Genomic DNA, 14,249 nt, shown 5'->3' with positions numbered 1-14,249 from the left:
CGAAGATTATGTTCTATATATTGACATTGAACAATCTATAATCAATATAGTCAATATGTTTGATACATATTCTCTGTTGACGTTAATTTGTTTTGGGTAATTGCCCTCAGACTGGAATACTGAGATAAACAGAGCCTACGTGGTATTTCTATTATGATTATGTTGTTTTTGAACAAAACGTACATTTTTTTTCACGTTTTAGAGACTTGGACAGTTTTGACTTACCTCACTTTATACACAATAAAAGACGACATCAGGGTTTTTTACATCATAAAAAAAACACAGGCAGAAGAAAATGACATTGATATCACGCAGAACATAATTTTAGCCCATTATTTTCTTCCTGCTGTGCCCGCTGCTTCTTGGAAATCAGGAAGGGCTGACCATAATCAGACTCCGTCTGACTGGAGAGGGCCAGTCCTGTGAAACGCAGCCTATCTAGTACGACTCTTTTCAGTCTTCTGTGTTTTGTGATAGGAAGGCAAATCAAAACTAGGCTATGCAGATAGATTTGTTATTCCTCAGATAGCCCCACTTATTTGGATGCTGATAACGTGAAGTATGAAGATGTTGAAGTGACAATACAAATTACAGGAAGGAAATTGCCTCATTGTGGGAAAAGCTCTAATTGCTGGTGCGTGAGTTCTTTGCACGTTCACTGCTACGTTTACCAAACGGTTATATATTTGCCATTCTAGAGCAGCATTTTAAATTATAAAATGATAGTTAAGAAAAGCTTCATTTCCTTTAAAAAAAAAACACTGAATGCAAAATAATCATATTTATTTTAAATGGATCTCATGCAAAAAGTAGAAAAAAAAATTAAACCAATTAAGAAGCCTATCAGTTCATGTCAAATAATGCCTAAATGGCAAAATATGGGACAAGCTACGTTTAAATTTACCTGTTTATAACCAGGCGCTGCTTAGATTCATGCAAATTCATGGTAAACATTCTAAAATATCACAGCAACATTTTTTTATATATATATAAACTGACAAAACCATAAATCATAAGCCATAAACATAAGTTTTTACTTTATTGCTGAATAAGTACAAAATAAAGAAGCAATAAGAGTGTAATGCAAGACCATATCCATCATCATATTTATTATATTATTAGCACGTTTAGGCTTTCCTTGGAATATTTATGTTTTTGGCATTGGCTTTAAAAAAACGATTTCCACTTAAACCACTGTGCTGAAAAAAGGATAAAAAGAATCATAAAAAATAGTTTTATTTTTAAACTGGGTAGCCTTTCAGACTGATATACAGAGTAATGTAGTGCTTAAATATTATAAACATCCATGTACAAGAGCAATAATATAAAACTATGAGACAAGTAATTAACAAATGCAGAACATATTGACAGTGTGACATCAGTGTGAGGCTGAACAGAAGGTATAGCAGACTTTACAAAAACCAAGGAAACAGGAGAAAGGTGGAGAGAATCCATATGATTTTACAAAATGACATCATATTAAAATCAACTTATAGAAAACTTTCAATATTGCATTTTATTTTCACATTTATACATCTGAAAATGGGACACAATGCATAGTTATCCCACCGTGGGGCATGGAGTCCAAACTTGTCTTCTAGACGTAATTGGACTTTGCAGTGGAGAGAAGCTGATTGGTGCTTATGGACTCTGATGAGCCACTGAACCCCCAACATCTCCGTAAGCTCAGGATCACTCCACCGAGCGCAGTGAAGAATCCACCCGCCCAGCTGACGAACACTGCGTGACCAAATTCTCTGCTGCAAAGACACACACACACCCACACACACATTTAGGTGCACATTTGCTTATCAGGTGAGTGCTTTTGTTTGTGCGTTCTGTGTGAGTCAGTCACTCTTCTCTTGTACTTACTTTAGGAGTCGATGTGCCTTTTCGTTGACCTCAACCATCCTACTGACGTACCAGGATGTAACGATGATGGTCAAGACACCTGAGTTAAGAAAAATATTGTTAAAAAGTATTATCTGCAGTCAGGTCTTTGCTTAATTTGTTCATGATTAATATAAAATAAAAGGAAAACAAAAAGAAAACAAGCCCCTTGCTGCTAAATGTGTTTAAATTAATGACGGGTTGCATTTGAAAACAATATTTAGAAGCGTTAGAATTTATTAATCATAATTATTATTTTTTCCATTTAAACCAATTTTAGTTGATGACTAAATAGATAAACAGATTTATAAGATTTATGCTGAGATGAAAACAATACTCTTCAACTTGACTTTAGGAAGCTAAAAGTCAAGATAATTTGTTGGTCATAATTGTACAGATCTAGACACAGTTCCATTTAAAAATCTAAACAAGCAAGTAAACCTGCATTTTTAAACTTCACAGTCTTCTAAGTTAAATAACTATGTGGAGACAAAAAAGGTAAATAAATCTATATTTTACATATACATTATTTAAGCCATGTAGTTCAGTAATTGAAGTATTTAGCCTCACCACCTTTATTAAACTTTAAACACTTTTCACTGCAGAACACTTTCAGGATGGCTGCGTTTCTACTGTGTTCTTCTCTAGTTAATAGTTTATTCTGGTTTTATTTACATATCCATAACAAGGAAGGAATACTTAATTAAGAGGTTTTCATTTATCTATTTTTGTTCCTGTCTTTTATTTCTACTGATTAACCATGGTAAACAAGGTCAAAAGCAGAGAAACATTTTGGATTGAAAGCATGCCGATGGAGCGACAGTGACTGAGTGTGAGCGCATGATCAGCATTTTGCTCTCTCACTTTGTTGGGATTTTCATGGCACCAAAGATATTTCTGATTTTAGCTTATAAATGTCAACATTCTGTAGTAATTACTACCTTTTGGTTTACTCTAAAAAATGCTGTTCGACTTTCCTTACACTCATAGTGTCCCTGTGTAGTGATATATTAAATGTCTTGCATTCATTTGCAACATCTAATATCAGCTCAAAGACTAGTAATACACATGTTTACATTTAACCATCCTTAACTAGGATGATGCATGAACCACCCACATTAGAAGAAAAGAAACACTGCTTGACTTGTTTTAAAAAATCCTGATAATTTCCCATTTGTAATATTTTATGTAATTTAATTTAAAAAGCAGTATTTTCACAAAAGAACAGTGATATCTCTTGTATGAATGATGCTTTGGGCAACTACGTCTTTGAGGAGCATCTTACACTTCTCCACACACAACCAAACACAAACATAGTTCCCTAATACTCTGATATGAAAAAGAAAAGTTTTTCAAATAACTTAGCAGGTACATTAAGAACTAAATGAATAGGGATCTAAAATCCATTCATGCATATCAGGCTACGTTTAAATCTCTGTTCATTGTTGAATAGCCAAGTTCAAGTTTAATCAGTCTAGTGCTGCATATTAGACACTAAAGTCAGTTCCTTTGGACAGCAGCAGTGTTAAAGCCATAATTTCATATAGTGCACAGCACCAAAAGGCGTCCATCCACCATCCACTGGAAATATAAGTTACTTTATGCATTTTATTCACAATCAGTGCTCTAATTGGTCCTTCTGACTCAAGTCCATGCCACCCTGATCATGGAGCCATTTTAACCATTTCAAAAACCACCATTGCACAGAATAAACAAATTAACAGCAACTAACATATTCAATATTTACCAGTAAAAAGCTACAACTACTGACCACTGGTGTAAATTAATTACTTATTATCAAGTTGTCATTATTAAGTGATTACCACATATCTTATTTCCAAGGACATTTGAAAAATAATAATTGACAAAGAAAGGCACCAATCAGCGAACTACAATACCACCACCTTCCTAAAATAGTGGCTAAAATATATATTTTTTCTTTGTCAAAATGATTTTCACCACATTTTTCCTTCCAATAGATGTTTCTCGGTAGGTGACGATATATTTGTTTAAATAAACAAGATATTCAGTCATGTTATTCCTACCAGCGACTATGAACAGCCCTCCTCCGCAGACAGCCGCTTGGACTTTGCTCTGTGGCACTGCATCCATGAAGCGAGTGCACTTCATTCCCAGTATGGAGACTATCAGCGCCATGGCGGAGAGGAAGAGGCTGACCAGCATCAGTGCTCTAGTGACCTGGACCTCAACTGCAGGATCACAAAGCAGAAAGCTTCAGTTGAAGCAGGTTACTTTAAGTGGAACATCTCATAGATAAGCGCTGAAACTTACTTGGGAGTTTCAGTAGATGCTTGTAATTTTCGCAGGTGGCCCTCTCGGAGGTGCCGCTGCAGGACATCCACAGACCGTCATAGGTACGATATTTTGCTTGAGTGTCCTTTCCCCACTCGACCATGAAAGTAGCGGCAATAGTAGCAGAAACTCCAACTAAGGAGAGGAGAAAACCAACGATCTGCAGTCCAGAGCTGGCCATCCTGTCCAGGTAAAAGCGCAGCGGGGTGAGTTCAACAGACTGAAAAATGTTAAAGTCAGTGGTCGCTTATTGTCTGCCTCCTAAAACACGCTCTAATTGCTGCGCCCAGTGGACGCCTCTATTTAAAGTCCCGGACTCATGACGCATAAGCGGCTCATACTCCACTGCTGATGGGGGGTAAATATGTCATCCGGAAGTCTTATCAAATACAATGATGGATGATGTGGAAAATGCTATTGAATATCCTCTTGTAAGTTAATTCAGAATGCATGACTGCAAATAAAGAAGTTATAAAGAAAACCACGGTAAAGACAGGAACTGTACGAAATAGCACGGATGAGTAACCCATATATTTAATACACATTAGTGCCCAAATGCAAAACAAGTTAAAAGTAAAATAAAACTCGTTTTACTTTTTGACACAATTTAAACAACTGAATTGAATTCTGTTTCTGAACTTATTTGTTCCAGAATTGAAGAGCATAAACACTAAAAGGCTTTTCTCACTTCTACAAATTTGTTCCCTAAAAATTATCCTTCAAAAAGAGGAAGCAAGGCTTTGTCTGATGTTAATATTTACAGGTTTGAATAAAAAACAACCAATAAGATAGGTTTGTGTCTGCTGAAATATTTATCACCACTGAGTAGTTATAGGCTCCAATTCTAACCCTGAATTTTGTCCAAAAACAATGACTTTTGTCTCGTCTGCACTAAGGTGGAGGAACTTCTGACTAGTCCACTCCCTGGCCTTATGCACACACTTACTCATTGGCTGTATGGGAATTAAGTCACTTCAAAGTTCAAAGCTAAGTTCAAATCTGTAAAGTTGCATGTCATCAGCAAAGATTTGGCAAGACACGTTTTGATTTTTCAAACCACTAAAAGTGACCTGAGAATGAGGCCTTGTAGAACCTCAAATGTGATTTTTATTTGCTCAAATCTAGAATTACCAAACAAAACTAAATAGTTATGCTCCTCCTTTGTCTATCAATCAGACTGATAACCAGCTGTGTCATAACCACAATCTGGGAAATAAAATAAATAACAACTATAAATGTTTTTTCTGTTAATTTACAGTTGAGAATTAGCTCCAGTAACAACTCTTCTATTTTATTTTCATCTGACCCAAATGATTAACATATCAGTATGTGAGTTACCCTGCCTACATCACACATGTAGCTTTTTAGGTCTAAATATGTATTGTTTTGAGAAGTCTATCTGTATGGTGGACCTATAGACGTGTCCTTAGAAGTTACAGGTAAATCGTCTGGAGTAAAACACCTGTTGAAACCCGTAGGAGATTTTTTTAGCTGTTATCACTTTTTTAGTTCTCATGATCACATTAGAAGAACGATGATAGTCAGATCTAGAGCAGAAATTACACAGAAGTACTACCAGATTTTTAGTTTTTCCTTTAGAAGTTTTGGTTAAAAGCTTCTATTGGTGTAGGGTATGACATCAGATTGTAGTTTCAGACTTTGCCATTCCTTCCTTTGTTCATGAAAAGCCATTGGTAACTATAAGATATGTACTGAGTCCACAAAGTCATAACATTTAATTCATTTTTAGTTGAAAAACAATTATAACTGCTCTTTCTTGCAAAAAAAGAATTTGTTTATGCTTTACAGGATTTCCATCAGAATTCTACACAATTGGTCCATTAAGGAATGATCAGTGAATTGTATTATAACAACCCGGTCAATATCAGACAACCCATCAAAAGGAATCTCTTTATTGCTAAAAACCATCATTTTTTTCTACATTCATTCATAATGTATTTGCATTCAATCATATTTTTATGCTACTCAAATCATTTTTAAGTACATCTCAATCAAATCGTCTGCAATCTAACCCAGGCAACAAAACCTAAATTGAAAAATCTAGGAGATATTTTGTAGGATGCCATTTTTCTGGAACAACACACCAAATAACTTCTAAAGTTCTGCTTCTGTCAGCTGTTCAACATCAACAAACTCTGAACTATCGGATCCAGAAATGAGCTGGAGATGTTGCTTCATGTTTTTGTTTAATCACATTTAGACCACTGCAATGGCCTGTCAAAGTGTCCAGAACAAAAAGGAGTTGGTCTGTCTGCAGCTGAAACAAAACTCTGCTGGTTTGTATCAGCTCCAGACGCTAACAGAAGAGCCCACATCACCGTTGTCTTAAAATGTATTCTCTGGCTCCCTGTAGCATATCGTATGATAAAATCCTGGTTTTGACATTCAGTTCACAGCATGGGCAGCCTGTGATTTTAATTCAGCCTTACTCTTCAGCCCTGCTGTTATGATGTGCTTCATAAATGTTCCTTCAACTAAATTTTCTACTGTAAAACACGTAAGCTTAATCAGAGATATATCAGTGCAATGTCTTTATGCATCTTTTCTAGATAGTACACCACCCAACGCTAAACGGAAAGCTGTCCAAGAGGAGACATTTCACCCAAATAACTGAAGGTTAATGTCCTAAATTGTAATTTCTCTTTAGTGCAATCCACAGCAGCATGCTTGTGTTTACACATGCGAAGTCTTCATTTTTTCCAATGGTTATCTGATTATTTGACCGTATTTGGTGAGGAGGATGCCAGTTTGTAAACAGTTGTATGTGGTTCGTAGATTGTAATCATTCTCCACCCCTTCCTGAAATAATTCCCCATTAAAAATGTTTTTCCCTGTGGCTGTTTAATCTGAAGCTTTTCTCTAAAATTACTGATCACTCTCAACATCACCACAAGGTCTCCCCTGCAACTAAAAAAGTTTTTTTCCCCTCTGCTTTACGCCTACAGTCAGCAGACTTTACCAGTAGGTAGATGACATATTGAGATACATTTTTCATTTTAGTTTGATTTAGCCAGATAGTCATCATTGAGATTAAGCTGCTGCCTGTTATTACCAATGACAGGCAGCAACATAAAAATAACAGTTCAACATTAAGTACTAATAACATGCACAAAAACCTGTGTTAAATGTGTTTTAACACATGCAAACAGATAAATTTTACTCAATTAGTATGGGATTTTTTTTTTGTTTCTATTGTAAGTTTTGAACAAATCGTATCGTGATATATATCGTTACCGCCACCCATCACAATATTGTGATATGAATTTTCGGCCATATCACACATCCCTACTGTTGATATCAACAAACTTCTAGTATTTATATCCTACAGCCTGAAATCAAGAGAAACAGGAATTGTTGTCTGAAATACATCAATTCTTCTGTATGTGACCAAACTGTTGGAAAAAAAAGATTTCTATGTGAAAAAATGGGTTGAATCTGATTAAGATTCAGATGGTGTGGTATGATAGTCTTCTAGTATCTGCTTCTTCCTGCGGTTGGTGCAGCAACATCTCATCTGGTGCCTGGACCAAATTCTGGTTAATGTACCTAAACTCTTTGCTGTTTGTGGTTCATTATCCTTCCTGGTTTTATTTATATTTCTTTTGATTATGCTGGTTTGTCACACTGAAGTAACTCAAATCCCCAATTGACTTTTATTAATAAATAACATTTAAATTTAAAATATACATATAAAATACAATTTTCATATTGTAATTTCATTTGGGAAATAATCCTGTTAAAACCAAGCTGGCTATATGTGAAGAAGTAATTGCCCTCCTAAATCTCTGGGATTAGCTTCGTTTTTTGCTCTGTTTCACCAGCCTGTCAGACCACAAGAAATCATTAAATCAAGACATATCTGGTAAGAAAGAAGACCCAAGAATCATTCCTCAGTCTAAAGGACTTGAAGAAATGATGAGAAACAAAGTCAATGATATCCAGCAATATGAAAAAGGATTTCAAAGCCATTTCTGAGGCTTTGGGACTCCAACGAACTACAGTCAGTACCATTTTTCATAAATGGCAAAAATGAAACAGTGCTAAAACTTCCCAGACTTTACCATCCTACAATCACACAGACCAACCAAAAGAACTCAGACTGACATCTAATACACAGTGGACCTCACTTGTCTGAATTAATGTCTGTGGTCATGATTCAACAAAACACATTGAGGAGAAATCATTTCCCATGTAAATCATTCCACTTCCTGCAATGCTGTACTACTGGTATGGTAGATAATCTTTACATGCAGTAAATCCTCCTACCACAATTTCAGTTAGCTGTATCACTGTTATGATGTTGTGAGTCAATTAGGGATTTAACTTTACATTGTGAAACATTTCCCATTATAGACAAATTTTACCTGATCATGTTGCCTGATCAGCAGTTACACCCACTATATTACGTTGTTTAGCGTCAGAGGATGTTTAGGGAAATGATGATTCAAAAATAGTCCAGAACATGGGAGTCAACGCTGTTTCAGTCCACGTCTATAACAAAGCTCTCTTTCTGTTCATTAAAATAGAAAACTTAAGACTGCATATATGATCAAAGTGAAAATTAGACTGAAGTTTTAGCATCGAGTTTTCCTAGACCAAATCATAAACAGTTTAACAAAAGAAAAAGCAAATTACTGATTTTGATGGCAAAATAGCAACCTTTCTTTAAATTACATCTGAGTTTTAGCTTAAAAAATTACTGAAAGGTGTTACTTAAAAAGTGTTTCTGGTAGTCTGCAAAAATGAAGAGCAAGTGAAGAAGTAATTGCCCTCAGTACATATTATTTTTTTATGTACTGCTATAAAAATAATATCAAAACATTAATACTTTTTGGTACATGCCCAAAATAGGGGGGAGAGATTCTCTTCCCACTGGATCACAAGACATTTCTCCAAATATAAGCTCTCTGTCTCTGAGGACATCTTTGTAGTAATGGCTTCTTCTTCTCTTTGTTTAGCTCATGTTGGTACAGAACTCGTTTCACTGTAGACAATGACAATCTTTTGCAATCTCGTTCAGCATCTTCACTATTTTTTTGTTTCTGGTTTGTTTATTTGTTAGATTTTTATGCTTTTGTTTTTGCTTTTGTCCTCTCTGAGACACAAAACCCATCACCTTCCCACACAGCATTAAGGCCTCCGCATTCACATGCTGTTTGCACATTTTATTGTTTTAACAGATGAAAGTGACTCCTCAGGCATGTGGGTATGGTATAGTAAGATGAACCTGACATGTGTTGATGTCCACATTTCTTTTCCTGACATCTGGTCTGATGTCTTTTGATTTTCCTCGAATGACGCACGAGGAAGTGGTGTGTTTGAGGTGTTGTCTTAAATTACATTCACAGGTGTGCTGCCTCCATTTAACTCAAAGGTTGTGATTTAACCTATCAGAAACTTGCAAAACCATGACATCACATCTGGGCTTTGCCAAACGGTTTAAAGCCACAGTAATTGTAAATTATGAAAAATGTGAGACTTTGAAGAAAATAGAATAGGATAGTTTGATTTAACAGAAAAGGTTACATGTTTTTTACTGTGCATGTGAACATCTACCAAATTCAACAAAATAGGGTGATTATATTGTTAATTTCTCTTAAGAACTGAAATCTGTTGTAGTCAGTGTTTCTGTTTGCAAATTTTTCATAAAGCTGTAAACAAAAGTAAAGTAAAAAACAAAATTCTTAGTTATTTTATGTAAAGACACACACCCATCTGAAAGAGAAATCTCCATGGTATGCTTACGACTACACATTGAATCCAATTATTGCTCTAAATAGAGCAAAATGCTCTAGGTCTCATCAAAATTATGCTCAAATCCTTAAATTAACCATTATTTCGTGATTAACGAGGAACACAATTGCAATAAAGATAAGGGGTAATTTTATTTGCATAGCACATTTTCGATTAGAAGGAAATACAAACTAAACAACAAACCAAAGGAAAGACAAAAGGATAAAAGCGTAAAACTACATATCGGTTCCCCATGTTTAATAAGAATAAGTAGTATGTAATTTATAAACTGGTGGATGTTTCTCTGGATGTGAAACATCCAGGATGTTTCACATCCAGGATGTTTCATCAAATGTTGGTTTCATCAGAACCAACATTGTACTGATGTTGTTCATCAGAACAACATTTAGTTCTGATGAAATTAAATGTTGGTTCTCCATAGTGCTCACAATGACACATGAGGTACCACTGATAGGAAGTCTTGCAAGGATCACTTCTGAGGAATAAAGAAAATTAGCAAAAGGAACTAAATGTTGATGAAGAACATAGCATGTCATGGCTAAAGTTTCTTCAAGGATTAGATAAAATTATGTAGAACAGGTACACAGGTGTGAAATAATTGTGCTTTGTGATTACCTTCCTTTCCCCTGAAACATTGCATGGTCAGTGGCTTGATGTAACAGGCAGCTTTAATATAGCAGACTTACAATAAGCTCCATTCTGTAAAATGTCTATACCTACTGGATTTCATTTGGACTCTTGGGGGTTGTGGATGGGAATTTTCTTTATTCCTCTGAACTGGTCCTTGCAGGACTTCCTATCAGTGGTACCTCATGCGTCATTGTGAGCGCTATCACAAAGGGAGCAAGTGGACGTCTGGGAGGAGCTTCAGCTGCATTGTAGATCAGTTGTGGGAACAGGAGCAAACCATTTGAGTTAATTACATATATATATATATAAAATTCCCTTCTCACCCACCGCGGGTGGTTCTTATCCTCTGAGCTCGGGTCCTCTACCAGAGGCCTGGGAGCTTGAGGGTTCTGCGCAGTATCTTGGCTGTGCCAAGGACTGCACATTTCTGGACTGAGATGTCTGATGTTGTTCCTGGGATCTGTTGTAGCCATTGGTCCAGTTTGGGGGTGACTGCCCCGAGGGCCCCGATGACCACAGGCACCACTGTGGTCTTCACCTTCCAGGTCCTCTCCAGTTCCTCCCTGAGGCCCTGGTATTTCTCTAGTTTCTCGTGCTCCTTTTTCCTGATGTTGCAGTCGCTTGGTATTGCTACATCTATCACAACGGCTTTCCTCTGTTGTTTATCCACTACGACAATGTCTGGTTGGTTCGCCATTACCATTTTGTCTGTCTGGATCTGGAAGTCCCACAGGATCTTAGCTCTGGCGTTCTCCGCCACCTTTGGGGGTGTTTCCCACTTTGATCTCGGGGTTTCCAGTCCATATTCTGCACAGATGTTTCTGTACACTATGCCTGCAACTTGGTTATGTCGTTCCATGTACGCGTTCCATGTATATATATATATATATATATATATATATACACTCAGTTAACTTCTTATTTATTAGAGAAACAGTGGAACTAAGCAGTGAGTTCAAGTTGTGTGCCATCCTGTTTATCTATTGTGTGTTTTACAAAGAAATATGACCTCACTACAGATGTTAAAGTGGCCGTCAACCAGAAATTGAATGATGTTTTCTTTTTCATAGAGGTTACTGAAAAACATAAATAAACATGAGTCGATCCACATCCCAGAGAATTATCTGAAGGAGTAGATGCACATATTGTGCAAACACATCAATTTTTAGAATGACACGCCATCTAGTGGCCTGTCCAGAAAACGTCTGTGGCAGGACTCAGCAGGTTGAGATACCTGGCAGAAAACTTTATTTATTTAAGTATTGGGAAATTACTGTAATAGCAAATTGTTTAATCTTTTGAGTGATCAGTGCTGCTTCTAAGCTCATATGTTGTCATAAATGTTGCTAAAATAGAAAACTGGCTTCCAAAACAAATTTTCCTGCTCTAAGGAGAAATGTGGCAGTTTTTTTAAAAAAAATATCCAAGTACCAGCAGTCTGACAGTCAGCGACAGACAGACAGACAGAAATGAAGAAAGAAAGAAAGAACGAAAGAAAGAAAGGAAGAAAGAAAGAAAGAAAAAGAAAGAAAGAAAGACCGTTAAGCTTTTTTCTCAGGAACTGTAAAATCTGTCTGACCTGTCAGACAGGTGTACGTTTTTATGGCTGCATTCCATTTCTGTGCTGTGGTACTTGTACAGAAGACAGTTCCTTCCTTAAAGTTCACAGACCTTTAACGTTGTCACTGTTTGCCATGTTACATCTACACATGTCACTAATGAAACTTTATGGGTCCATCAGAGCTCTGGTTATCTTTTAAGGAACTTCCAGATCCTCTGTTCCACCTGAAGAAAATTGTGTCCACAGTATGATGCTGCCATCACCATGTTTCAATATGGGAATGATGTGTTTAGGGTGATGTACTGCATCAGCTTCAAACCAAACACCATTTTGTGTTTAGACCAGTAAGTTCACTTTTGTCTGTATGTTTGGGTTGTTTGAGGCCTCTCATTATTTCATCAGAAGATGTTTTCTTGCCACTGTAAAGGCTGAGTTTGTGAATGATGCAACTGATACCTATGTTGCATAAAGATTTCCCCAGCTTCCCCAAAGTTACCATGGGCCCTTGGCTGTTTCTCTGGTTAATGTTTCCCTTTGACAGTCTTGGTAGGTTTGCTGTACTGCCATAGTCTTTCCATTTTCAGATAATGGATTAAACAGAGATCAGTGAAATACAAATTTATGACATAACCTTACTTGTAATTTGTTCTTTGATAATGTTCTCTAGAAAACCTTTGAGGCTTTTCTCAGAGTTAGTATGCATTAGTATGAATAATTAGGTGAAACTCGAGTGAACTAGTTACACCACATTTTATTTAGGGATATCACTGCAAAGGAGGCATTTTATTTTTATTTATAGATTTGTATCAATAATAAAAATGTAACTATATTCCTATCTTTCCACTTTGCCATTGCAGCAATATCATATTAACTACACCACAGCTGGGGGCTGTTGTGGTGGTGCAGGGGTCAACCCACATAAGGAGGCCTTAGTCCTTAACGTGGCCATTGCAGGTTCGATTCCCGGCCTTGTGGCCTTTGCTGCATGTCTTCCCAAAACATGTCTTAACCATGTCTTGCCCTACTTTCAAATAAAGGCCACTAGAGCCAAAAATCAAAACTACACCAGAGTTTGTGCTTATGATGTGAGAAAGGAGCGAAAATGTAAGGAGTTTGAACATTTTTGCAAAGTAGTTTATGCTGGAGTAAATTCAATAAACTGCCGTCAATTTCAGTAACTCAATAGTATTTTACACAGCAGGGTAGTCATCTCATTATTTCAAATCTTACTCTCAGCTATTTAAGAGAGTAAACTGATTTATAGGATAACATTGAAACAACAACTGCTTGCCATTCTCTGTAACATAAACAGTACGGTTTCTTAAGATTTTGAAGTGGTTTGTCATGCTGCTGATGTTCCGGTCAGATTTGTTGGAAATTATGCAGGAATATGTGTTTAGATTTTATTGTGATGTTAGCCTTCAACATATTTTTTATTGTTTGCAGTGCATTTAGTTGTGGTAGCAGGTTTGTTAAGACAATATCCAAGACAAGTTTCCCCTTTGAAGACAATTAATTTTACATCTATTTAAAACAGTTGGTTATATCAAACTGATCCTTCTTGGAAACATGGTAAAACATGCAGATCTAGTGGTATTTCATAACTTTACTGCTTTTATTTATAGCTCAGTTACTCGTAAAAACATAAAGATAACGTCACTCCTTCTTATATTTTTGTAGTTGATGGAATTAATGATGTTGTAATGCATGTCTCCTCTGACTGGTTGCTTCCAACTACAGGCCTCTCCAGCTGACTAATATCCTAAAATAATTTGATTCCTTGTCATTTTGTGCATGCCTTAACAAAACTCCATGAATTGTCTTGGCATGTATAGAAGCGGTGACTCCCAGCGTTTGTTGGGGCTGGCTGCCACTCCCAACCAGTCCGATGTCATTCCTGCATCAGGCACAGCTCTGACTGCCTCAAGGCCAAACGGCTGGGAGATTCTCTGTCGGCTTACATTCAGGTCGTCAAACACATCAGCAGTCAGGATGGGCTTCACAACGTCTGTAGATCAGTTCCAGACTTTAAAACCTACCGATGTTTAAAATGACAGAAAGACAAAGCAAAAATGTTGCT

General features: G+C 36.6%; 1 protein-coding gene across 1 annotated transcript; it reads right to left on the bottom strand.

The window, feature by feature from the left end:
• Positions 1–1,220: 1,220 nt before the first annotated feature.
• LOC102223460 (claudin-19-like) lies at positions 1,221–4,519 on the bottom strand. The gene is made up of 4 exons (XM_005800543.2): positions 4,183–4,519; positions 3,936–4,100; positions 1,873–1,951; positions 1,221–1,760 (listed from the first exon to the last, which is right to left on the bottom strand). Exons 1-4 carry the CDS (start codon positions 4,382–4,384, stop codon positions 1,598–1,600), a joined length of 609 nt encoding a protein of 202 aa, XP_005800600.1. The 5' UTR covers positions 4,385–4,519; the 3' UTR covers positions 1,221–1,597.
• Between the last annotated feature and the right edge of the window lie 9,730 nt (positions 4,520–14,249).

The sequence above is a fragment of the Xiphophorus maculatus genome, chromosome 9 (genome assembly GCF_002775205.1).
Source record: "Xiphophorus maculatus strain JP 163 A chromosome 9, X_maculatus-5.0-male, whole genome shotgun sequence".
Classification (NCBI taxonomy): Eukaryota; Metazoa; Chordata; class Actinopteri; order Cyprinodontiformes; family Poeciliidae; genus Xiphophorus; species Xiphophorus maculatus.
This window is presented reverse-complemented; position numbering and strand designations above follow the sequence as displayed.

Excerpts from the sequence above, each read along its gene's own strand:
- LOC102223460 (XM_005800543.2), bottom strand. The coding sequence starts at position 4,384 with ATGGCCAGCTCTGGACTGCAGATCGTTGGTTTTCTCCTCTCCTTAGTT. Across the intron at positions 1,952-3,935 it reads AGGGCTGTTCATAGTCGCTG|GTGTCTTGACCATCATCGTT; the intron begins GTAGGAATAACA and ends TTCTTAACTCAG. Across the intron at positions 1,761-1,872 it reads AAGGCACATCGACTCCTAAA|CAGAGAATTTGGTCACGCAG; the intron begins GTAAGTACAAGA and ends GTGTCTTTGCAG.